The 27,600-nt window shown below is 36.4% G+C and overlaps 1 protein-coding gene across 1 annotated transcript; it reads left to right on the top strand.

Annotated features, from left to right (window-relative positions):
- On the top strand, window positions 1-27,163 carry LOC111503032 (neutral alpha-glucosidase C). Its single transcript, XM_074169515.1, has 15 exons — window positions 1-256; window positions 585-671; window positions 5,644-5,874; window positions 7,215-7,383; window positions 8,745-8,956; window positions 9,475-9,670; window positions 12,315-12,639; window positions 14,176-14,420; window positions 18,699-18,956; window positions 21,484-21,724; window positions 23,575-23,738; window positions 25,921-26,031; window positions 26,092-26,213; window positions 26,882-26,955; window positions 27,008-27,163. The coding sequence occupies exons 1-15, from the start codon at window positions 249-251 to the stop codon at window positions 27,085-27,087; spliced, it is 2,523 nt and encodes an 840-aa protein (XP_074025616.1). The 5' UTR covers window positions 1-248; the 3' UTR covers window positions 27,088-27,163.
- The last annotated feature ends 437 nt before the right edge of the window (window positions 27,164-27,600 follow it).

A 27,600-nucleotide genomic window follows, 5' to 3' on the forward strand; every position in this document is an offset into this window, starting at 1 on the left:
CATGAATAACAATCCTTTTCATAGTTGAAAAAATTATGAATAGCTCTTCAGTCTAATGTTGAAAGTAGAACATGAACAAAAATTGTTTAGCTCATTGAAAAAACGTTATGATATAATCAGCAACTCCATATCAACCATCAATATATATCTAAGGTGATAAGTTACAATTATTTACTTGGCAAAATTGAACGAAATAGACATAAATATTAATTTCGATTCACAGGTGTAGTGATGAAGTTGTGCTGATTATGATGAGGTAGGTACCAACTTGCATTAGAAAAGAATTAGGTTTTATGCCCTGGAAAAGTACAAATCTGTTATGAAATATGATTGTTAATAATGAGTAATTGTTAAGAATGAGTTCAAATTGATTGGGGGAACCCATATGATGGCAGGGTTCTCAGAATTTTCTGCGAAAAAATATTAGAATAACGCACTGGCATATAGATATTCAAAATCAATGACATATTACATGCTACACCACAACATGAATTTCTCAAATATTTCATACCATTTCAGATGTATTTCTGGATAAATCGCTCGTTTTCAACTGTAGATAAACTAATTATCATTTCAATTTCCAGATTCCTGTTTATTATTGCCATTTTGGCAACGACTCGTGGAGCAGATCACAACGTATTCAGAAATTGTTCCAGGATACCTTTTTGCAAGTAAGTTTTGACCATCCAAGAAAATATTGGTAATTGAGCTTTATATGTATTCGGGAGTAGAAGTAACGTTCCTTTAATGACCAAAAATCCATCAAAACTAGATAGAAATATAAGCAGATTCATAATATCAGTTTAGGTGGATACAGCACTTAGCCACATGTGACCCATTGTAGATCCTCCCGAGGAGTTGTCCTCCTCCACCCTGTCCTTTCCAGGAAGGTGGACAGGCCACTAGGAGACATCTCCTTTATACCGGCAGGTGTAGGCCAAGACTCACCGAACACACACTCCCTCATTGACGGACTCCGAACACTCGCTTAGGACATGCCTGACAGTTTCATCTTCCTGTTCACACATCCTGCATAGAGGTGTGTCCACTAGTCCCATATTATGGAGGTGTTTCCTTAGTTGACAGTGACCAGTCAGAAATCCTACTCTTAAGCGTAGATGTTTCTTGGTCATCGCCAGATATTTCTTCGGCGCCAGCTTCTCAGGGTCGCCCAGGGTGATCCTGACAAGATTGCATCCTTTGATTTCATCCCATCTCTTAAGGGATTGAGCGTGGGTGTGACATTTGGCTGGTTCCGTAATTGTCGAAGTCAGCAGGCCGTAGATGCCGTTCGGCTTATTTGAATGAGGGCGGAATCAGAATTTTGCCAGGGGGCGCATTTTCAAATATTCCCCTGTACATTTTTTAATGACGAATGTATTTCGACGTAATTTCGACATCAAACATTCCAAATGGCCATATCTAAAAAAATGTCTTTTCCGTTCTCAACATAAAATAATAAATGTTTGCCCTGAACACGAAGACTTCTAGAATTGATGATTTCAATCGGTTGTGAAGTATATGTTTTATGAGAGTGCTTCTATTTTATGTGAATCACACTGTGTAAATTGTGATGGAGAAAAGTTTACTTTAATTTGATTAGGAAAAAAACAAGTTTTTTTTTAGTTTTAATGAAATTCAACTTTTTGACACTCGCAGTGCACATCGTTATGAATGTGGAGTAAAATGAGCCCCGGCAAACTATTGTTCGTCATACAAGTTCTAGCCAAGTTTTTATTCTTTCAAATTCCGAAAAACTTTGCTTACTTGAAGCTGAATAGGTTATGTCAGAAGTATTTTTAACAAAATCTTGCAATTTGCCGAAAAATCCATATCATAGAAATTATAATTAATAACGATGAAAGTAACACAAATCATGGAACAACAAAAATTAATTGGCGCTCCGGGGCGATTTCATTGATTTCAGTGGCACATTTGCTTTCTCAGATGCAGGAAAACCCGGAAAAACCTGCAGCACCACATCATCTCTAGATGTTGATATGCCAATGTCTTCTCTTTTATAAAACAAAATGTAGAGTGTCTCCAGAGGCTCCAATAAATTCAGACCATCACCAGAATACTTCGTGACACGACTATCGTCAAACTTAAATCAGTCCGTTTCGTCTTTGACCAATGCGTAATAATGACCTGATTCAACGCCAGAACCACATTGAAAAATGACTGCATGAATACTATGATAGTGGTCTGCTAGATTGAAGTGTTCATCTATTTCGAACTTTCGTAAGAGTTTGGTGCCTCCGTCAGAGGTTGAGTCATGTTTGAAGATCATCAGTGTCATTATTAGATTGACTGGTAACTCAGCTATACTTATTTTCTTATAATAGTCAGTTAGTTTGGCGCATGTTTGGCAATACAGTTGATCATCACCCGTTAAAAGTTCCATTTTCAGATGATTTGACAATAAGCTTGGCACGAACTGGTTATCGGTCATATTAGGAAACGCTAGTTGAAGTTCCAGAAAATCACATACGTTTTAGCTACCTCTTGAACATTTACTACAAAGTAAACAAGTGAGGATTTTCCATCAAAAGATCTACAAACACAAGATGAGATCATCCTTCGATCCAGAGCGGTCAGGAGTATTGATTCTGCTATTTGTTTGTTATAGAAGAGTATTCAACAAGAACCCCAAGAATTCAGAACAATCCCCTTGTTGTCCTAAGGAGTATCTACTGGACTTCTAAAGACTCCAGGAAATCGGTTGGTGGGAAGGATGATACATTTTTTCGAAACTGCATGAACAATTTTTGGTGAATAAGTTCTCGTTCATCGTTAAAACCTCATTCTTGGAATTCTTCGTCGTGAACAACACTTGTAAAATGCTATTCATGTAGCAAGTGTTTCCTGAATTTTCCTTTCAAATTTTTCAGGACAACTGTCTACTGATTCGTGAGGAAGAACATGTTTCACAGAATTTGTATCAGAACCATTTCTCGAGCTGCAATCGATCCTTCCAAGTGATGAAGAGTTTCGTAGAGGGATCAATTCGGCTCTTGCTTCATCAAGCTCTTCCGCTGAAACGTAACCAGAACCACGGCTGCTCATATTTGGGGGGCAAGAATGACCTAAGTCCATTGACCGCATTGAAAAAGAAGAAGGTGGATCAATCACTTGTGAATTAACCTTGATGGGAGACTGATGAATATACAGATATCTCGGCTTATTTCGAAGAGATTTCAGTTCCTTACTGAAATGAGGACAATGCATGATCTCATCAAAATTATGTGAAGGAGGAATAGTTCCAAGGACCAAAGCAGCATTACCACGTTGAATAGCAACACTGATTCTTTCTATCAAAAAAGAAGTGGAACGGCGATCTTTCGTTGCTGGGCAAATTCTCCTTCCGAGTTCACGAACGAATTACAGAGACACATAATTTATGTATCGAAATAACATAATTTTTGCCTTTCCTTTCACTTCCTCGGGTCTTGTTATTAAATAACTTTATGTTATGAAATAAACAGTTTTTTCAAGCTGTGTATTTCATATCTCGCTTAATTTTTTGTTTTGCACAACATCATTGACTGCGTCATTGCAAAAGAAGGTGTATTTTCTAATTTCGCCGGCTACGTACATTCTATTAGCGATTTTTTAAATTTTGATACACTCATCAAGAACATATGTTCACAATTTCAGTTGATGAGCATGTCTAGTTTTTTAGTGAGAGGCATAACAGATGGATCAATGAATGTGCATAACATTTTTTGTAAAAAATGGAAATGAATGCTCAGAAACACTTCAAATGTTGACAGTGGCATACGGTGATTTTACTCTGAGTCAGAAAAATGTTTACAAGTGTTACAAGCTTTTCACAGAAGGTCGAGAAGGTCAAATATTGAGAAAGTGGAGAAAATTGTTAAGGAGAATCACTATTACAGATGCCGAGGATCTCGGCATGTCGGTTGGCTCATACCATGCAATTTTTTTTGGAAATTTTGGGCATGAATCGTGTGCTGAATTGTTGCTGAATTGTTGAATAAATAAATATTGTTTTGGAAAAAATGAAAATTCACTTCATTTTAACAGGCTTTTATTCTTAGCTTCACCTGTATGTATGTATGTATGTTTGTTTGTAACTCCGGAATTATCGACATTATTGCTTGATCTATTCGCGAGCAGATGGCGCTATACGTAACCTCCTTGATATAATTCGAACTCATTTTACATGTATTTCTTCATTGGAAAAAAGTATATCATCGATTAACACGCTTTTACTAGCTTAACCTGTATGTAAGTTTGTTTGTTTGTTTGTAGCTCTCAAGCTCGGGATCTGTATTTGACAGAATTATCGACATTATTGCTTGATCTATTCGCGGGCAGATGGCGCTGTACGTCACCTCCTTGATATATCGACATTATTTCTTAATATAATCGCGGAAAGATGGCGGTGTACGTAATCGTCTCGATATAATTCGAACTCACTTTACATGTATTTCTTCATTGGAAAAAGTATATTATAGATTAACACGCTTTTATCAGCTTCACTTGTATGTATGTTTGCTTGTTTGTAACTCTCAAGCTCGTGATCTGTATTTGACAGAATCATCGACATTATTGCTTGATCTATTCGCGGGCAGATGGCGCTATACGTAACCTCCTTGATATATCGACAGTATTGCTTGTTCTATTCGCGAACCGATGGCGCTGTACGTAACCTCCTTGATATATCGACATTATTGCTTGATATAATCGCGGGCAGATGGCGCTGTACATAACCGCCTTGATATAACTCGAACTCACTTGAGATGTATTTTTTCATTTGAAGAAAGTATTTTTTTTTTCATTAACACGCGCGCCTGCTGCCTTATTTGTAACCCTCCTTTGCACGCCTGCTGCCTTGGGCTTGGTAGCTGATTTTCGGGCTCCCTCTCCGGAGTCGGAAAATATCACTGGTGATTTTTCTGAATAATATAAGGCTGATTGATTCCAAAGTTTAGATGAACTAAATATAGTTAAAAAAGAATAAAAACACGCTTTCATAGCATACGAAACTAAAAAATGAAAAATAAATACAGTTTAAAAAATAAAAAACACACTTTTAAAGAACATCGAACTGAAAAGTTAGACATAATTTTTTCAATGAGCTTAAACTATAACGAATGAAAAATACTAGTATAATTGTGAAAAAAGCATGGGCGCTGTAAATAAAAAATAATTTTTAACTACGATTTTCTATAAAAGCATGTTTTTTAGTTTTATAAACTATATTTATTTTTTCAACAGACAACGTATAATAATTTTATAGAAATTCAGCACATTTATGTTCACCAGTCAATTTTTTTTCTGTACGTACACTTTCAACGACTTCACTGGCATTCCACCTAACGATATAAATAAGAAATTCAAATTATCTACCTTATCGGTGAAATTGATAACTTGGATGATTTAGAGTTTTGTTATCATTCATTTACATTTATTATCAATATAACGACGAACTTCTTAACTGCTTTCCAATAATGATATAGTTGTGTTTGAAACCAGGGGGGTGTTGCCCCCATGACCCCCCTTGTATTCGCCCTTGAATTCAGACGTATAATAGACACATACATGAAATGATATGTATATAAAGAATCTGTAGAAATGTTTATTTTTGTAAATGTACATTTTTGATATATATTTTAGTGAGTTGAGAAATATTATTCTTCCCGGGGATTCCTTATTCAAGGCTGATCTATCTTCATGGAGTTCTTCGGAAAATATGCTGAAAATCCTTCTGACCAACAAAAAAAATGACGCTCGTATCCTAGAATTATCTTTTCTGGGAGAAAATAAATTGAGGATCAAGATTGCTGAAGAGAATTCCAAACGATATGAGTTATCTGATGTTCTATTATCAGATCCTCCAGCAATACCGTAAGTAAATGACGTTCATCTGGGAAAAGTGTATGCGATGAACAAAAAAATTAGATGGACTCACAACAATAACTCTCTCACTTTTTTTTGTTGACAGTTCTTCCAATGTTAACGATATCAGATATGAAATATCCACAAATATAATCATTCGCCATCTGATTTTGTAAACTGAAAGATAATTTTTTTGTATTCAATAATTTGAAACTTCATACAATGTATATTTCTGGAGAAGTTTTTCATTGAAATTCTATCAGATTTCTGGAAATTCAAAAATGTTCAAACGATCTATTTACTTTTGAATTTCAATTATTATAAATTCCCATTAATACAAAATAAATGATATCCACACAGTATTTACACCTTTCCTAAATTTTGAACGAACATTCCAGCTTGGGCCATATTTATATGAAAAGCACCATTTTAGTTGTGCCTGCCCCGCTGGAGACCGAATCAGGTTTTTAGAGTTCGGCAGAGCCGTACTCTTACCATTCGACCTGAAAGACCACTCACCATACAAACTAATCGGCTTCGTTTAGAAGCTGGGTTTATTTGTTCGAGTGTGAATAGGGGTGAGCCACAATAAACCCTTGCGGGTTGCGGTGGAGGGTCGAATAGACACACTCAGTTTAGACCTAACCTAACCTAACCTAGCCATTTTAGTTACTTTTTGTAAAAAACGACGGTATCACTCGCCGCCTAAAGAACGCTATCTATTCGTTTTAATTGAAAAAGGGGGTCTTGTGATATTGTTTGATATATCTTTACAGTATCTATCCAAAAGTGGTTCACTTTTGGAAACTGATTAGCTGTTCCTGAGTTATTAGCATTTTTGTTGTAGGATTATACTTGAAACTGTGGATCGTAGTGAAATAGCAAAGTTGAAGTAGAACTTTAATAAAATTGAGAAATACTAAATTACACGTGAAGAATGATTGAGGAACTAAAGCTGTCAATAACAACACTTAGCAACCACATGAGACTACACAGGGTGAATATAAGTTGCAATTCAGTTCATGTTTCAACAAGTTTCACATTATTTTTGTGAATCTATAAACCAAAGATGAGTTTGTTGATAATTTCAATAAAACATTGGTCATAATTCTCTCCAGTTCATGCCAATTTCCAAAGAAACATTCACCTTGAAATTATTTTTTATTAAAAAAACTAAAATGTTACGTTCTCACATAAACTCAGTCAGACCTTGATATTTTGTCCCATGAGATGGGGTAACTTCCCCCCTCCTCTCATTGGGGGGTCCGTAAAATGACGGAACTTGAGAGATGTGTAATTGAAATTTCATGACAAATAGTTTGGTTATTCTCATTTTTAATTTTTTTCAGATTCAATCATTCAAAGGAGGATAGTTCATCTCTCAACTTCTATCCAACCAGTACTAGCCCAAACATAAGGGTGAAAATAACAGAAGGTCCACCATTCAGGGTTGAAATTTACAACGAGAACAACTTATTGGAGGTTGTTTTGGACGGTACCAGATTTTTCATGGACAATGTAAGTTATTTGTTAATTGACACATATATTGTAAAACTGGTGGGGATGGTTTCAGCTTCATTTGTTTATTTTTCCAACATATTTTGGTATACTGCAGCTTCATGGTCATATCGCGTTTTTCTCCAACTTTGCATTACACCCTTTCCAACAATCTTGTGTCCTGTATTATTTTGTTCAGATCCCTGGAAGCATGTCATATTCTGCTGAACCTGATTCAGGTAGTCTATAGTAAAATATAATGAACCGCCCTATTTTGTTCAGTTGCCCTCTCAATGGAAGTTGTCCACAAGTAGCCCTGTGATTATTCTGAGACGATCCCTGCTCTGTTGAACCATACCTTCAGCACTCTTCTCGGACGGTCTCTTAGAGGAGGTTTTACCGTATGTGTTTCTTGGTACTCTTTATATTTTTTACAGACCCTCTTTCCAATCTGATTCCAACATATTATTATTTTAAAATAAATCTGTTTTTCCGTTAACCACTCTGTCGCTCCCCTACAAACGACCACTCTCATAAGTAGAAACTCCTGCGAGGTAAGGACTAACGAGGTCTGTTAACGTGTGACGGGTTGGACAATAGAGATTTAAAATTGAACGTCCGGTCTCACAGCTTGAACCACCGGCTCACACAGCGGTCGAGCGGTGGAGCAAACCACCCACGTCTACCCGATCGGCTACCATCCTTCATTGAAATTCCTCTCAGATTTAGCATAAAATATTACTTAGACATATTATTTGTGAATGAAAATATATGGTCCCTTCTTCGCTAGGACATCACCCATTGTTCTTATTCCGTTATAATAGGCATTGACACCAAGTTTAATTAGCTTCTCTCTACCTGATAATTATCGCAAGTCCGGTCAGAGATACAAGTAAGTATATGATCAAAAACTTTTAATGTCATTGGAGTACCTAGTTCTCAGATCACAACTCAAGAATCTATGTCTTGAAGCATTTCTGATCACAACTCTATAGCATGTATGACAGATAGTGGAAAATTTCACAAAATTTATAGAGATCACGTCCCAAGCATGCACCATCATCGAAACACCAAATGAAAGCTTTTTCACCAAGCTGTGGCTTATACAGTATTCTTTGTTTGACGGTTGCTCATAACCACTTCAAATTTTACCTTATCTTACCTGACTAAACCTAACCTCACCTATCTTAATCCAACCAAACTAATTAGTGATAGATTATTCACCACCACCAAACTATTGTTTATTTCCCGGTACATTCATCATGCTGACTGCTGATGACTAGGTCATCAACATAACCTCACCTGTAAACTATGCTCATGGAGCTTTAGTATCAGTTGTAAGTGTATTGAGAAATTCTACATAAATCATTTGATTATTGCAGCAAAAAGAACGCCAAACATTTGCCTTCTCGGTAGGATTTGATGACGCCAAAAGACTTTATGGACTACCTAGTCACGCAGTGGATTTGGAGTTACCCCAAACAGCTAATACTTCAATGGATCCCTTCAGATTGAGAAATTCTGACACTGCAGGTTATGAAGTTGGCTCTCCCATGGCCCTTTACGGATCAGTACCAGTTGTATATGGACATTCGTAAGTTTCATACTTGATATACGTTTTACTTTACGGGAAATACCTGTTCAGGTACAAAATATGCAGTGTCAACAAATTATGGACAATGTGAATACTAATATCATTGTTATCAATTGAAAAGTCATTCATGGAAATCCGTGATCACGTTAGATTCTGCATTAAACTTGTCGCCCACTTGTCAGGCACAGCACAGCACGGCCCGTCCCGTATAGGATTGGAACAATGAAAATGAATGGATAACTTGCCTGATATGAATTACTGAGAAGTCCAATTAGTCAGTAACTTGTCGTTTCGTGAATTTTGCCTACAGATTGAAAAAAAAATCAATTGAAGAAATTTAATATCAATTTTCAAGATAGCTAAGTAATGATATTCAATATTTTCAGTATAACCTATAAATTACTAACAAATCATTTTTCATATATGAATCAATGTATAGGTTGAAGGTGCAAAGTAATATACACATCTCGGTGTTGAATAGTAAATCTAATTAGCTAATGTCAATTGTTTTTCTTTAGATCCAAATCCACATCTGGTATATTTCTACACAACGCTGCTGAACAATGGGTCGACATATCCTACACGGGTACTCGACCATCAGCATATTTTATGGTTGATAGTGGAACCCTGGATCTGTTCGTTCTGCTAGGTCCTACTCTTAAGGAAGTTGTTCGGCAGTTCACAGATTTAACAGGAGTCACAAACTTGCCACAGGTATTTCAACACAATTATTTCGAAAAGAAAAACATACTTCAGTCATTGTAATATGAATGTAGGCATACATGTTTTAAATTCTCATTGCTATTAATAAATGGTATTGTCGTCTATAATGTGTCAATAGTCACAAACGTTTTTTAAAGGGTAGATTGTAGGTAATCTGAACTATGGTTGAACCATCCAAGAGTATTTGACTTACCTTTCTGATAAAATTGCAACCCGTTTTCAATGTATCTTTCAATATTTTCACCAAATAATAACCAGAGGTTTCTCGTTTCATTTGCAAAGTTTGATATCGATATGAGTGAAATTTCAAAATGGAGTAATATTGAATATTGAATATTGTTTCATTTCGTTTTGAATTTTAGGGCTCGAATATATAGCGTTTCCTCGACAACGTTCCAGAAAGATTCAACAAGTTTTCGTCCCCACACTTTATTCTCAAGGAGGCTTTGAAGTTGCGATCATTTATCACTGGCTCAGGGTCATCGACCCTGAATCAGCAAGACTCTTTCAATTAGTGAACGGTGTCCTTAAGAAATGAACTTCCTGAGAGGTTTTTTCCAAATAAATATAATCTGCAACGATTTAATCGGTACTTTCGCTCAGAAACCTCTCAAATTTTTCTATAGTATTTGTGCTCTCTCATGAAGAATAAACCAGTTTTCACCTCTCTGAAAATGGTAACCATCAAACCAAACGAAACGAGCAGAATAATAATAAGGTCTTATTTTTCAACAAAAGATTTCCAGCATATCACACTTCCCGAGTTATCTTAATTATTGTACAACATATCAATATCGCTGTTCTTCATATGCGTAGTTCTGTGAATTGTTCGTGCGAACAGTGCCTTGATTTCTGAAATCTTTAGGTTCGTAAATGTAAAAAGCAGAAATTCAAATGCTAGTCTCACTCCATTCGTTCTGCGAGTAACAATTGAATCGCAGAAGTTTCCAGGAATCGTTCTAGAATAGTCGCCCAGGAGATTATAATATATCGTGTAATAGATCGTATGGAAGTCGTATAATAGATTATGTAACAGAATAGCCGCCCTGTGTAAAAGTTCGTATAATATATATGTATAATAGAATAGACCTGTAATAGAGTAGCCGCCCTGTATAAAAGATCATATAATAGTCGTATAAAAAAAAGTGTAATAGAATAGTCACCCTGTGAAATATCGTATGATAGTCGCATTATATCGTGTAAAGAATAGCCGCCCTGTATAATAGATCGTATAATAGTAATATAATAGATCATGTTGTAGAAACGCCGCTCTATAATAGAATAGATGTGTAATAGAATATATGTGTTAAAGGATAGCCGTCATGTAATAAAACAGACGTGTAATGAAATAGTCGCCCCGTATGATAGATCGTGTGATAGAATTGCAACCCTGTATAACTCATCGTATGTTTGTCATATAATGGGCCATGTAACAGAATAGCCGCCCTGTAATAACAAAGACGTGTAATAGAATACCCGCCATATATAATAGATCACTGATGTATCTGCTGCTGAATAAAGATGATGATTATTATTATTATTATTATTATATAATAGTCGTATAGAAAAGTGTAGTAGAATAGAAGTATTGTAGGATAGCCGCCATGTATAGAATAGCCGCCCTGTAATAGAAAAGACGTGTAATATAATAGTATGAACTAATATATGAAAATGGATGTTTGTTGGTTGGTTGGTAAGTGATAAACATCTACAGCGCTCAACCGATCGTGATGAAACTTGACATGTATAAGTGATTTTTTATAGAGAAGGTTTATCGGCTATCAATTTTTCTGTAACTCGCCACTAGATGGCGCTGTAGAACAATTTTTTTGAAAGCACTGTTCTATAACGCTGCGCACGCCTGAGTTCATTGATTCTGATTCTGTCAAAACATTGGAACAGCAGCGATACAGCAACATAGTACTAGCTGTACAGTACAGGGCATAACAAAAGTGTAATATGATAGAGGTGTAATAGAATAGACGTGTTATAACATAGCTGCCATTTAATAGAATAGACGTGTAATAAAATAGTCGCCCTGTATAAGATATCGTGTAAATGAATAGCCGCCATGTATAATAGATAATTTGATAGTCATATAAAAAAGCGTAATGGAATAGCCACCCTGTATAAACGATCGTATAATAGTCATATAATATAATATAGTCATATATATAATATAATATAGTAGATCATGTTATAGAATAGCCGCTCTGTAATAAAATAGACGTGTAATAGAATAGACGTGTAATGAAATAGCCGCCCTACATAATATATCGTGTAATAGAATTGCCGTCCTGTATAACTCTTCGTATGATAGTCGTACAATGGGTCATGTAATGGAGTAGTCGCTTCGTAGAGTAGTCGTATAATAAATCGTTAGTAGATCGTGTAAAAGACGTTTAGTGTGAATAACCGTTTGGGTCTCAATTTAGCCTCACGAAACAAATAAATCATCCTCTTCAATTGTTTGGTAAACTTTTCTGAAAGTATAAAAACTTTATCGTTCTATAATAAAAAACTCATATTTTTTTTGATAGTTGTAGAGTTAAAAGTATTGCCTTCTAATGAAAAAGGCCCGTTCGTATTTGTTCGTATTTGTTCGTATTTGTTCGTATTTGTTCGTATTTTGTAGTTGTGGACCTTGGGCTATCATCAGTGCCGGTGGTCTTACTATACCCAAGAGCAAGTCAAAGAAGTTGTAGCCCTCATGGACACCCACAATTTCCCGATGGACGCAATATGGTTAGACATTGATCACACAGATGGGAAAAGGTACTTCACTTGGAATCCTCAAAACTTCAGTGATCCCGAGGAAATGCAAAGGAATTTATCGTCAACAAACAGAAAACTAGTCACTATCTCAGATCCCCATATAAAAGTTGATATGAACTATAGCGTATACGCTGGTGCTAAAGAGAAATTTTTCGTGAAATGGGAAAACGGAAGTGATTTTGAAGGTGGGTGAAGTAAATATTTCTGTCAGTGAAAGCATTTTTATAGATCAGACTTAAAAGTTGTTTAACATTGGTAGGGTGTGAAGTTGTACGCATCGACAAAGCTCACTGAGAGAAAACAATTAGGTTATTTCATACTATCCATGATGGAAATTATATAATTTTCACAATACATTTTATACGAGGTGTGTTTCGCTGTTTCGTATTTCATACAACAGTGGATAATTGCAAAACTCAATTAGATAAATGATGCTACAAATGCAATAGGTATATATAAAGACGGCTCAAAAACCAAAGAAGGCTCAGGATGTAGGGTGTACTCCAAATTACTAAGCCTGACGATTAAGTGGGGAATGGGAAAAATATCAGCGTGGTTCAAACCAAGCTGGCTAGTATCTCAATCGCCACAAAAAATAACCAGGAAAGGAATTTCTGGCAAAAACATAACAATCTGCACTGATAGTAGACAAGTCCTATAAGCCTTGAACAGACAACGTGTTACCTCAGGGCTAGTACTAGAGTGCCACCAAGATTTAGATGAAGCCTCGGTAGATGGTAACATCATCCTGAAGTGGGTTGAAGGGCACGAAAGGGGTAAAGGTAATCGCATTGCCCTCTCTTTAGAGAAAATAAACGGCTGCACTAAGAGTTTTAGGACCCAGTGACACCTACGGCCTGATAACTTCGACAATTGCGGAACTAGCCAAACGTCACACCCATACTCAATCCATGAAGAGATGGTATGGAATCAAAGGATGCAATCTTGCCAGGATCACCCTAGGCGACCCTGGGAAGTTGGCGCCGAAGAAATATCTGGCGATGACCAGGAAAAATATACGCTTAACAGTAGGATTTCTGACTGGCCACTGTCAATTAAGGAAACACCTACATAATATGGGGCTAGCAGATACACCTCTATGCAGGATGTGTGAACAGGAAGATATCCTATGCGAGTGTACGGAGTTATCGTCAATAAGAAAGTGTGTGTTCGGCGAGTCTTGGCCTACACCTGTCGATATAAAGGAGATGTCTCCTAGTGATCTGTTCACCTTCCTAGAAAGCACAGGATGGACGATGATCTACGAGGACAACTCCTTAGTGCTGTGGGCTTACACTCATCCTCCCTACTCTACAGATACAGATAGATAAATGATTAATTCTGATAGAACACATAGAAACCTAATGATGTCTCCTTCAAGACAGCATCATAAGTTTGCTAATAATTCACTCTCAGCAGATCTGAGAAACGAAAATCGTGAAAGAACTCATCCATATCCTGACAGATACATTTTCATCTCTTGAAATCACTGAATCTCTCAATATCTTTTGAATACTCTTCCTACTCCAGAATCATATATGATTAGTTTTTGAATTCCAATGATATCACTGTATTGTTTGAATCATTACCGTAACGTAAAATTTCATTGAGGAATTATTTTCGTTCGTACGCATAACTTTTATTAGTTTCGTTGTTAAAATGAATTCAATTCAACTCCTGAGTAAATGAAACATTACTGCCACTATATTCTTGAATTTTAGGAAGTTGCTGGCCGGGATTGTCAAGCTATATAGATTTCCTCAATCCGGAGGCTAGAAAATTCTATTCAACTTGGTACTCTTACGATAAGTACAATGGAAGTACAGATGTTTTAGCTGGCATTTGGAACGATATGAACGAACCTTCTGTATTCGATGATTCCCTTGAGAAAACCATGCCATTCGAGTTGGTGCATCATGGCAATGTAAAACACCGAGACATCCATAATATCTACGGGTTTCTTCAGGTACTGACAACTATTTCAGGTTTTCTGTTTTTTCAATATTCAAAATGTAATATGATAAAATCTTATACGTTATTCGTGGTCGCACCCCCCCGAAACGGCTCGACCGATAAATATTGAGCTGTCTGTGTATATTTGGTGGGAATGAGAAGAAGCCGGATTTTTTCATTTGGCATCAAATTCCATACCCCATGATTTATAATGCAGAACGTTTGCCGGATCAGCTAGTAAATCGGTACGACCGATAAGCCTTACATCCTTCCTGTTGGAAAGATTTGAAAAGATACTGGACGGACACATCAGGAGGGTGGCATTATATGCATCCCCCCTCAATAACCACCAATATCAAATCGGCAAATCGACAGATTTAGCATTAACCAACCTTGTAGGGAAAATCTCCCAATCCCTTGACAACAAGAAGATTGCAATATGGAAGGAGCATTTGACAATGCACTACCTAAATCTATAGGATCGTATCTGGCTAGGAACAGTAAAGAATCAACCATAACTGGCTGGATCTATGCCATGCTGGTAAACAGAATTGCAACTACGACTCATCAAGACGAGGCCATTAGGGTCAGGATCACCAAGGGCTGCCCTCAAAGTGGGGTACTATCTCTTCTTCTGTGGTGGATCCTGATCTGCTTGATGCCCTCGATAGAAGAAAAGTAGATCTGCAAGCTTATGCAGATGACCTTGTCATCTTGGCAAGGTCAACGTCGGGCAGGGTAGCTTGTAATATCCTCCAAAGCACGTTAGACTTTGTTTAGAGTTGGTGCCTGAGGGAGCAGAGCAAAACTGTGATAATTGTCTTCACCAGGAGGAGAAAATTGAAAGATCTAACGCCATTTTTCCTCACTGGTGTGGTCATTCCATTTGGAACGGAGGTGAAATATCTTGGCATTGTCCTTGACAACAAAGTCACCTGGAACGCTCACTTAGAAAAAGTTTTACACAAAGCCAGACTATTCCTATGGACATGTCAAAGGATTGATAAAACTTGGGGTTTAGGTCCCAAACAAATCCATTGGATTCATGTGATGATTGTCAGACCACTTATGGTGCAATTGCCTGGTGGCTGAAGGCTTCACAGAAAACGTCCCAGACAAAGCTCTCTGGCTTACAGAGACAGGCTTGTCTCGCCATCAGTACCACACCGTCAGCGGCCATGGAGATTTTTCCAGATCTACCTCCTCTCCACATTTTTTTGGAAAAAGAGGCTAGATAGACTGCGTATAGGCTTATGCACATTGCCAATTGCACAAATCAATTTGATGCAGAGTGCAACAGACTGTTGGTTGACACTGGAAGTCACAGCATTCTGTAAATGACCTCCGACTTTATGACTCCAATTGTCAACTACGAACTGCCTTATAAAGTACTCTTCCCGAGTAGAGAGGACTAGATCCTCCGGGAGAAGGAAATATTAAGAGCAGATAGTTGTTGGTTCACAGATGGATCAAAAACACCTTCCGGTTCTGGTGCAGGTGTTTTCAGTCACATACCCAGGACAGAGATATCAACCTGCCTAGGAACCTATGAGACTGCCTTTCAAGCGGAAATTTGCGCTATTGAATTGTGTGCGGAGAGATTGGAAGAATCCAACCTCATACACAAGTCAATAAAAATATTCTTGGACAGTCGAGCGGCGTTGGAAGCTCTTGGCTCCTGTTCGCTCGCAGTTTGTGAATACAGGTACAAATTATACAGTTCGGCAAAGTGAGTGGGTCTATTCGACTCTCCACCGCAATCCGCAAGTGTTTATTGTGGCTCACACCTATTCACACTCCACCAAATAAACCCAGTTTCTTAATGAAGCCGATTAGTTTGTATGGTGAGTGGTCTTTCAGGTCAGATGGTAAAAGTACGGCTCTGCAGAATTCTAAAAACCTAATTTGGTCCCCAGCGGGGCAGGCACAAAGTATATGCTCTACTGTTTCATCATTTTCCAAAAAGAGGCAACACACTCTGTCTTTCGGCAGTCGGTGTCTCTGCATATAATGATTCAAATGACTTGTAAGAAGGCTTGTAAGACATCGTAGTTCATTCCTACTGTGGTCCAACAACTGTTTGGTATCAAACTTCGAAGGGTGAATAAATGCCTTGGAGTGAGCCAATCCTGGAAGATTCTGCTAGAAGTCCATGAATCTTCTTGCCATTCAGGTGTTCAATGTTTGTTCGGCAGAGCCTAAAGCGATGTCAATGACAGGTTCCGGTCTGATGGAGGTGCTTTACAGCACCCTCCTTTGCAAGGGAGTCAGCAGCCTCAATGCCTTCGAGGCTAGTATGTTCAAGAATCCAGACTAGAGACAATCTGTTAAGTCTTCCTATCGAGGAGATTCGTTTTTGGCAATTTGATACCAATTTAAACGTTGCTTGGTAGAAGCCAAAAGCTTCCAACGCTAGCTGATTCCACTTGATCGCTACCGAGAGTGGTAACAACCCTTTTTTGTATCGGGGCGGCTTGAGAATTATTTACCAGTTCACTATTCCGGGCTAGTAGGCCATAGTCGAATGGAACTGGTAGTATCAAAAGTTTTGTTTCCCACTACGAAGCTGGAATGTATTGGATCGGTTGAAAAATGCATTTTTGCTACACGCTTCATTTTCCAGGTGGAATTATATGCAATACTGAAACGTGCAGAATACAGTTTTCTCACAGGCCACTAGGCCACACTTAATTTATCGATGGATTTTCATCCCAACAGCAAACCGCTATTTTCAATATTTCGACACGTGTTTCAATCACGAAGTGATCATCTTCAAGAGGAAGATTAAATTGAATTACATATAATATTTTCCTTATTTATACCATAGATATCTCTGCTAGGTACCTGTGTCTTAATTGACTCAAATTGATTTTACATGTTGCTTTATCTACTAGTTTCAAATTAATTTCTAACAGTCAGGTAAATCTGAAATATAAAATATTATTTCAACAAGCTCTATAGTATACCATTAGGTATTGGTCCACCATCGTTATTGAAGTACGATGGTGAACTAATACCTAATAGTATACTAGATAAGGCAATATTGCCGATAAGGCAACATGTAAAATTATTTAAAGACACTTAAGGCGCAGGTACTTAGCAGAGGTATCTGTGGTATAAATAAGGACAATATTACATGTAATTTAGTTTAATCTTCCCCTTGAAGATGATAACCTGGTGATTGAAACACGTGTCGAAGTGTTAAAATTAACGGTTTGTTGTTGGGATAAAACTCCAGTAATATTCATTATTACACCAAAGGTTCCATAACATGGTCTCGGAATGTTGTGAAAAAGAACTGGTAGACAGGAATAAAAAAAATCTGGTTAAAATCTGTTTTTCCGTTAACCAGCTGTCGCACCCCTATGAACGACAACCCTCAGAAGTCTAAACTTCTGCGAGCTAAGGATTAACGAGGTCTTACCTTTTAACGTGTGATTACTAACACGGGTTAGACGATAGCAAGTGAAAATCGATCGTTCAGACTAGGGCTTGAACCACCGACCAACACGGCAGTCAATTCGAGTGAGTGAACAAAGCACCCACGCCGAACCGCTTGGCTACCGACCGAATAGATTGATGATTTTGGAATCATTGGTGAATATGGGTCCTGAACGCTGTAGGGTTAGGTAATGTTAGATTAGGTCCAAAGTAAGTGGGTCTATTTGAGCCTCCACCGCAACCCGCAAGGGTTTATTGTGGCTTACACCTAATCACACTCGACCAAGTAAAACCAGCTTCTTAACGAAGCTGATTAGTTTGTATGGTGAGTGGTCTTCCAGGTCAGATGGTATGAGTACTGCTCTGCTGAACTCTAAAAACCCGATTCAGTCCCCAGCGGGGCAAGCACAAAGTATACGCTCTGCTGTTTCATCATTGATGAGGTAGTCAAGTCAAGATACAAGATTCCCACCTTGATACTCGCGACATCCTTTCCATATGAGGGTATTTGCACGCTAGTTACACCCGACGATACCTTAGATTCAACTGTGCAGGGCTTTTTCGCTTCTGGTTTTGGTGAATCATCTGTTGAGTGTATACGTTTGCTAACCTGCTCATGGGGGGTTTGTTTCTCCACCTGAGACAGATTCTGCGTACGCCGCTCAAGAATTTGGTGCAAGGTGGTTTCATAAGGTACCCCGCTCTTGAGGAGACGACTCAGTCGTTTCCTGTCGTTACTATGCTACACCATTCATCGACTTTTCTTGCTTAGGTTTGCCCTTCAAGGACAGTTGAGATCAGACTTATAGTGCTTTGGGTTCTGATTTCAATATGCTTCTTATATTTTTAGACAAAAGCCTCCTATCAGGGTCTCCTGGACAGAGACAACGGAAAGAAAAGACCTTTCGTGCTGACACGTTCTCACTTTGCTGGCAGCCAGAGATATGCAGCGGTGTGGACTGGGGATAATACCGCAGATTGGCCTTATCTAAGAGTCAGTTACTCTGAATGTCTCCTACTGAACCTTGTTGGGATTGCGTTTTGTGGATCCGATGTCGGAGGGTTCGCCAACAGCCCTGATGTGGAACTGTTGCAAAGATGGTATCAGGTAAGTCTTTCGATCACTTATATATAGATTGTTACGGATTATTCACGGAATCAATAACATAAAATTATACTATTTCATTTATAAAAGAGTTCTTCAAAATTACCAATGATATAATGGTAGCTTACTGATTGATGAACATAAAATTATTCATATGCACATGAATACAAACCTCACTTGAAAGCTATAGAATGTCGATTAAGATGACCGTCATTTCTCAAATCATAAACGTATTCACGAAGAAAACAAAAAATATTGATGAAAAAGTATAAAATGACATAAAGCAGCTTCCAACAATTTTATATAGAGTAAAATTCCGTTTTGTTGTTGTTCCTGATACCCTGATATTTTTGAACATTCCAAATTGTATATTCAAAAAAACCAATAAAAGAACTTAATGAATGAATTCGATTATTGGAATGATGTTATCAAAACATTTGTCAGTCTTTGTTTTCAAAGACTACTTCAGAAGATTAAAAAATACTCTGGCTTAAAAAATCAGTAATTCCTAGTAAAACTCAGATTATACCAAAAAATCTAAGAGAAATGGGTAATTTCACTAGTGTTTTCCAATGTACTCAATCAATTTTCGAAAAAAATGCTTCCTGCATAAAGGAAAAATTTCTGAAAAAATATTGAAACCTCAACTGAATAAGTAAATTCATATATTCAATCAGTAGTCAGGTATCCTACGTATAATCTTATATGTTGTAACAATCTCAGATATGATAAGGTGATACAGGTAAATGATAAAATTCTACTGAGGCTTTGAAGTCATTTTTACAAATTATTTTAAATTATTTTCAAATTCGAAAACAATACGTAGTAATAAATAATGGTGAAATGAATGAAGCAGTTTGAAATTTTGGTGTCCCTCAAGGTTCCAGTTTTTTTATTTACTGTTTGTTGATACTATCAAAAATAAGGATTCAACTAGAAACTGGAACTCCTTGAAGATATAATGATAATATGAAAATGATTGAGGAATAAATAAATAACCTTGACTGAGAAATAATTTCAGAAAAGTCAGTTGACATGACCTTTCAACAAAAAAATATGAATGATATTAAGTGTTGAAATGAATTGTAGACTATTTAACCATGCATTTGAATGGATATAAAGGTCTGATAATTCACAGATTTTCGATTTTGAAAGTCATTCATATAAAATTTAATGAGTTACGAATTTTTCAGATATTCATGAACAAATTGAAATCCATAATGCTCAAAAGTGTGCCAAATCAGTAAAAATATGACGTTGAATATTTTTTTAAAGGTGGTTGACAATGTTTCATTGTGAATTTCATTAGTTCGGAACTACATTGCTTATAAAATGATTTGAAATTCTTGAAAGAATCAATACAATTGAAATGAATGGCTGAAAATAACAATCATATTAAACGAAAAAACCCCTGAAATGAAATTACTATAAAATAAAATACAAGCAACAATTGAAAATTGAACAATAAAGAAGAACTAAAAATGAAAAATATTAATTTTAATTTCATTGATTCCTTAAAGGATTTCAAATAACTTTATATCATTTTGGATAATGAGAGTTTGACCCATTGAAATGACGTTGAATAGTTAATTACTTTTTGAGAAACAAAAATCAATTCATGAATTATTGAAAAATCACCTAAAAACTAGTAATCAATTAATGAAAAATTCTAAATTGCATGATTGTATACAAAATGCTGAAATATTTTTCCTTTTGAAATAACACATACTAATGAAGGAAAAAACGATCTGTTTACAAATTTCCAATAGATTTTAAGGGAGAGATAAAAAAATCTTGAGCAATCAATATGTTTACTGAAATCACAAAAGAAAGTTTCTTAGTTCCATAATGGCTATTAAATTGTAATTATTCAAATATGTGTTAGTGCTGTCACGACCTCGGGTGACAAACAAGGGTGTTTTTAAGCAAAAACCCCTCAAGGACAGACTTGAAATAAAAAAAAAGAAAAATGTACTATTTAGCTTGGCATCGAGATGATTACTTATGTTTGTATTATGCTATAACTTCACCCTGGTGAAGTGATGTGAATTTCAATTGGTTTATTGAAAAATGAATAAAATGAGTGAAACATAGAAACGTAGGGCAATACACAAAAAAATCAGTGACAAATAAAAACAAGTGATTGAATTACTTCAAAATTAAATGTTCGTCTCTAAAACATTTCTGGACTAACTGGTTCATTGAAAAAAATGAATCAAAAACATTTCTCATATCATTAGAAATAGTTGACATTGTTGACAGTATTTTCGTTTAATCAAGTAGTTGTTCTTTCTGAAAGTTTCAATGTGATTATTAATGAGTAGAAGCAGATCAAAATCAGAGATACATCATCACCACGACGAAGAGTATTTCTTCTTCTGTTCACTTGATGTCAATTTGAAGAGATGTACTGTCTACCTCATCAATCGGTATTTGCCGGTAAATATTCATATTATTATATTTCATTCATAGAAAAGTACTTCTTCATTGCAAATAAACTTAAACTGAAATCAAAACCTGGTTTTTCTAGGCAGGAGTTTGGTTGACTTTTTACAGAGAGCATGCAGAAGAAACAACAAAAATGCGAGAACCCTACCTGTTTGATAAGGAAGTACAAGACGTTATTAGAAGAGCATTGAGACTCCGTTATAAACACATCCCAGTATTTTATACACTATTCCATGAACATACAATCAGTGGAGATCCTATTAATAGACCATTATTTTATGATTATCCTGGAATGGTTGACATCAATGACCATATTTTACTAGGTGAGTAAGAAGTGAAGAAATACTTAGACTCCGCGCCTCAAGTTTTCATTTCCATTTTCATTTGGAATTCTTTCGAATTCAGGTGTGATATCTTCCTGGAGAATAACTTCTATTCTACGTTTTTTTTTCTCCATATTTGATTTCTGATTGAGAACTGAAAACATTCAGGACTTTTTTCATATTTGTGTCCTTTCACATGTTCTTTGAAATTCAATGTTAGAACTTCAACTAGGTGCATGGAAAAAATCTCTGAGAAAAGAAACAAATATATACATCACCTCCACCTCAAAACAACCACAGACATAGACAATTATGACGTTACCACAGTATACTTATATACAGTAGTCCCACTTAGCGTCGGCCCCTTTGATGTTGGTGTTCAGGAGTTTCATTTTTTACAATGCTGACGTATTTGACACTGATCACATTTCTCCTTACTACAAACGATAATTTTGCATTTGTTTAATATTCAAGTAACCCAGATCATTTGGACAATGATGAACTATGTTTCAAGTAGATTTTAACATTCATGGGATTGGCAGATGTTCATATTCGGATGTGACAAAATATATTTTCATTTCACCAAAAAAAAGACAAGATGAAGAATGAGTTTTGTTATTCATGAACCATGGTACGAATACATAGCGAATATAGCGAATAAAGCATATTAATTCATTGATTTGAGAATTCAATATGGCAGACGAGTTTGCCGATTCGATTATATTAAGGGCCAATTATTAAAAATATTCCTAATCGAATTCATCACTCAAGATTTAAGAATCTGTAGAGCATATTCTTTTTGAATTATGTAGTACTATTTAGGACTTGAAGAAGTAAAAAAGTAATTGTGTATTGTTCAACAAACACATTTTTCAGTAAGTTGGGTGAAACCCAAGAAATTCGACAACTATGGAAGGGTTGCGTGCCTGCCTTGAACTCGTCGTTTGCGCAGACTTGAGACTGCAACTCCTGGGTCTGCGTGTAGAAAATTCAAACCAAAAATCACCCGAAGTGGGTTTAGACAAGAAAGCGTAGTCGGCAACAAGGATAGACCGTAACGCCAAGTTAAATGGCCAAAAAAAAAGTTTCAGTTCTGTGACATCTACTCCTACAGCGATTTTTGTGCTGAAACTGATTCACATAGTATTTTTCTTTTCTTCATTAATCTTCTGACTCGGGTGCATTCGGCCAGGCTCCTTCTGTCAATAGTCGGGCGCTACAGAGGTCTACTACCCTGCTACCCTGAATTTTTTTCGTACATTTCTTCAATATGAAAGCACTTAAGTTCGCCTTCTCCTCGAGAGACCTATAGGTTTTTCATTTCATATACATGGCTCCCTTTACGTGGGTACCGGCGTGAATAAAGGAGGCCCCTCACTTCACTTTTTCAACAAACTTTCACTCATTGTGAATACAATCCAAGAAAAGCCTCACGATAGGGCATGGCATCTGCATGCCGTCTTTGTAGACGGTTCGTCTACACGTCCGAGCAGCTTCCATGGAAGTATGTCGAAGAATAAAAAAAATCTGGAAAAATGTCTTGTATCTCTGTTAGTTCGGAAACTTTTCAGATTACTTTTGTATGCAACCGAATGAAATATTGAAATCATACTTAGAAACAATATAAAATTGTAAATAGTCGATTTGGGTATAATTATTTCCAAATTCAAGAAAAATGTTCGAGAGTGATTTTTGTGGAAGACGATACATCGATAAAATAAACCAACTCAAGCTCTTTGACTGCAAATTTGATTAGGCCAATAATAAATACTACAAGCAATCTCAGTCAATTCGATAGTATCATGTACATATGTCAACCTTGGATCATTCAATTCACTACATTCTTATAGGTCCCAATATTTTGGCACGACCAGTGCTGGAGCAAGGTGTAAATGCTATCACCGTGCATTTTCCTGGGGATAACTCTACTATTTGGTATAGAATGGACCAACAACAAACTTCTACTGTTCATTACGGTGGGTCATCTGAAAAACTGGATGTCAACATCTCAATAGTAAGTTTTAAATGAATTTAACGATATCGAAAAAACCTTAGTTTTATTTCTGAAACATTTGATTTGGAAGATTTCCCAACTATTTGTAACCTTAGCGCAGAACGTTGGGAGAGATGAATGTATTGAATTCTGTTTTGGAGAATGTAGACATCAGGCTGATTTTAATCAATTAAGCAGCAGTATTTTTGAATGCATTGGGTCGCCTCCCAATGGGGTCACCGTTGAGTCCTTTGCTAGCAGATAGTTTTATGAACAACTTAGAAAACACATGTATTCTAAATAATGCTTTATCACAGAAACACATTTCATTCTGATTCAGATATGTGGATGGTATGCTCATGGGTTTTGGCGGCTCGATGAGACTAATAAATTAGTTACTGAATCGATTTTACTAGCACATAAGTTAATAATAAATTTCAGTTTTACATATATAGGAAAAACACTTTTACGGAATGTACAATCCCCATGGATTCTTTCGGTCCATTGTCACATAAATTATCTGCATTCAGAGATCATTGATACAATGAAGGCTTTCCAAGAAGAAATGAAGGTCATAAAGAAGATAGCATCTAATAACCATATTCCAGTCAACTCAATTGAGAAAATAATCTTCAATATGAACCGATAATTGTTCAGGAATGACCTATATCCAAATCATGCAGAACCTAAAGAAGCTAAGAAATGGGCTAGCATAAGCTATTCGGGAAAGCTATTTCTGTTTAATCTGTTTAAAATCTGTTTTTCCGTTAACCAGCTGTCGCACCCCTACGAACGACAACCCTCAGAAGTCGAAACTTGTGCGAGCTAAGGATTAACGAGGTCTTACCTTTTAACGTGTGATTCCTAACACGGGAAACATAAAAACTATTTTACATAATTCAACATAATCACGTCATTCACTAGTTACAATAATTTAGGGAAACATGTTATTCAACGCAAAACCAAAAAAAGATAAGTGAAAAAATTCGGGCATATATAGACCAGAATGTGGTGACTGTTCAGCAGTTTATACAGGCCAGAAAGGCAGAAATTTCAACATAAGATATCGTGAGCATGTGTTATCAGATAGAAAATCAGCTATAAATGGACATCTACAAGAAACAAACTACACAATATATGAAGAAAACATGAAAATTCTCCATACGTGCAGTAAAGGAAGGGAGATGAATTTGTTGGCAGCATTGAAAATAAATAAATAGAAACCCCAATTTCAAAACACTCAGTGACCAAATACAACTATGCAGCTCTCCTCGTTTGGATTTATGAACTTTGAAAACTAGTTTCGGATGCATTGGTATTTGGAGCAAACCACAAGTAGTGTTTTTTGGATCCATACTTAATAATTTTGATATGTTATGGAAGACAAATAATTATTGTTTTGGTATTTCAGATGAGGTATTGATGATTCCGGTAATATTTTTGTTATTGGCATCGCTTTAGGCTTTGCCAAAGGAAGATTGAACACATGGATGGCGAGAAGATTTATGAACTTCTGGCAAAATCTTCCAGGAGTGGCCACTCTAAGGCGTTTATTTACCCTTCGAAACTTGATACCAAACAGTTGTTGGACTATAGAAGGGATGAACTACGATGTCTAACAGGCCTTCTTACAGGTCACTGTCATTTGAATCAGAGACTCGGACTGTCGGAAGACAGTGTGTCCCCTTTGTTTGGAAAATGATGCAACAGCAGAGCACATACTTTGTGCCTGCCCCGCTGGGGACCGAATCAGGTTTTTAGAGTTCGACAGAGTTGTCCTCTTAGCATCTGACCTCAAAAACCACTCACCATACAAACTAATCGGCTTCGTTAAGAAGCTGGGTTTATTTGGTCGGGTGTGAATAGGTGTGAGCCACAATAAAGTCTTTCGGGTTGCGGTGGAGGGTCGAATAGACTCAATTACTTTGGAACTAACCTTATCTAATATTTTTTATTTCAGGTACCTATTGCAGGTACCAAAAGGACATTGACTACATCATTGTATATTTAAGGCTTTGCTTGTCAAAATGCGTCAGTTTACTTGAGAATTGTTATATAAACCGAAAGTGGTTGTGACAAATGAAAATGTTAGTAGACCAGAGTTGTTTTCTCTATCCTATGTACTAAAATTTCCGATTTGATTCCGATTGATTTCCGCTTTGAAGATTGATTTCCATATTCAACAAATTCAATATTATTTCAGTCGCCGTTTTTCTATAAAGGAGGGAGTATTGTAGCAAGGAAAGATATCGAGAGACCTTCCACCACAGATATGCTTGATGATCCTTACACGCTGTATGTCAATTTAAACAATGTAAGCCTACTAAACAATATCTCTTTTTTAATATAAATAAAATACCTTCGTGATTTTCAGAACAAAAGAGCTGTGGGTACACTATATATAGACGATTTTTCAAGTTTCAATTACAGTATAAATAATCGTTACAACTATATTCGTTTCACCTATGACCACAGCAACGGAGAAGTACATACAGAGTGAGTAAATATTAATTTAGTAAATCTTATAAAATCTGAGAAAGCAAGAAATTGTATGTTTCACAGTTCAAGTGGATCGTCATCCATATATCTTATTAGTTAACTCCTGTCACTGCTCAATAGTAATAATTGTTAACCTGAAAGAACTGTCAAAGGAGAAACTCCAGAAAACCCTATGACAAAACGTCAAAGGTAAACGAAAGTACAGCCCATTCAGCTCAGAACAGAATCAAATGTCTAAAAAAGTAACGACAGAGTTGAAGTTTTTCGAACGAGCAGAAGATTTAACATTTTTCGACTTAAATATTTTGTGAAGCAAATTTTGTTTCGAATGTTTCTACAGTATTCTACAAGTATTCAAATGAGATTTCGCAGAGAAGTCGGACTGGTTTATTGAGATTTTCGACTATTTCTCATAATTTATCAGGAATATTATGAATATTCAAATAATTCAACTATGATTAAAAACATTTCAAGAAAATAATCCCTGGCCTTCAACTGTAGATCAGTTTCAGAACTTTCGTGACCTCTAAAATGATTATTTTTCAATTGAAGTAAAAAGTCACTTCGTGTTGTGTTTGTGATTCTTTTTGGTATATTCATCAAAACGAGAAAAAAACATAAATCAATATCATATATTTGCTCTCTCGATATAAATTTTATTACAGAACCATCGGTGGTGACCCTAAAGGTTTCGATGTCCATGTTGACAAGATAATCCTCAGTGAACCGGCGGTTTCAGGTAATCAGGAATTTAATAATCAAGTTTGCTTCTGATTGATTTATCATTGCAGGTAGTCAAATCTACAGGAAAGAAATTTTCGTCAAGGAGACTGAACATCGCGGAGAAGTTAAGGTTTTCAAACTGAAATAATTATTTGGAAGTAGGTATAATATCTTCTGGAATCTGATGTCAATCAATAAAGCTGTTAACTAATTTCGTGGAAGAATTTTGGATTTTTTTTCGTTTCCTTCTTCACTTTTGATTTATCATTCTTATTCCATCTAGTTATTTATTGAGTTCAATTCTTTATATTCGTATTCTGTATTATTGTCCTAATGTTCTCTGATAAAAACTTTGAGGTTTAATATACCTATATAGACCTGTGTTGAAAAATCTATATGGATTTTTTCTTTAGCTGCAGAAAGCTGTCATTTTTGGCTCACTGATGATTCTTGGGCCCAATGATCACTCACCCCTCAGTGTGGGGAGTGGTCGTCGGTTGATAATGCTGGCGCGCCCCTTCCCTAGGGCCTGATCAGCGCATACTACGGTAAAAAAAAGGATTTTATTAGAGATATAAAACTAAAATAATAATATTGCCAGAGACCTTCCAGAGTTAGCACCAGTTTGCAACCGAAGAGGGGTGAAACAAGTGCTCTCTTT

The sequence above is a fragment of the Leptinotarsa decemlineata genome, unplaced genomic scaffold (genome assembly GCF_025532065.1).
Source record: "Leptinotarsa decemlineata unplaced genomic scaffold, Ldec_3_MD MMD2_P_RNA_scaffold_5, whole genome shotgun sequence".
Lineage (NCBI taxonomy): Eukaryota > Metazoa > Arthropoda > Insecta > Coleoptera > Chrysomelidae > Leptinotarsa > Leptinotarsa decemlineata.

Bases quoted from the DNA above. Each gene is read 5' to 3' on its own strand.
- LOC111503032 (XM_074169515.1), top strand. The intron at 8,957-9,474 runs GTAAGTTTCATA...GTTTTTCTTTAG, and splicing joins CCAGTTGTATATGGACATTC to ATCCAAATCCACATCTGGTA. The intron at 12,640-14,175 runs GTGGGTGAAGTA...CTTGAATTTTAG, and splicing joins AAACGGAAGTGATTTTGAAG to GAAGTTGCTGGCCGGGATTG.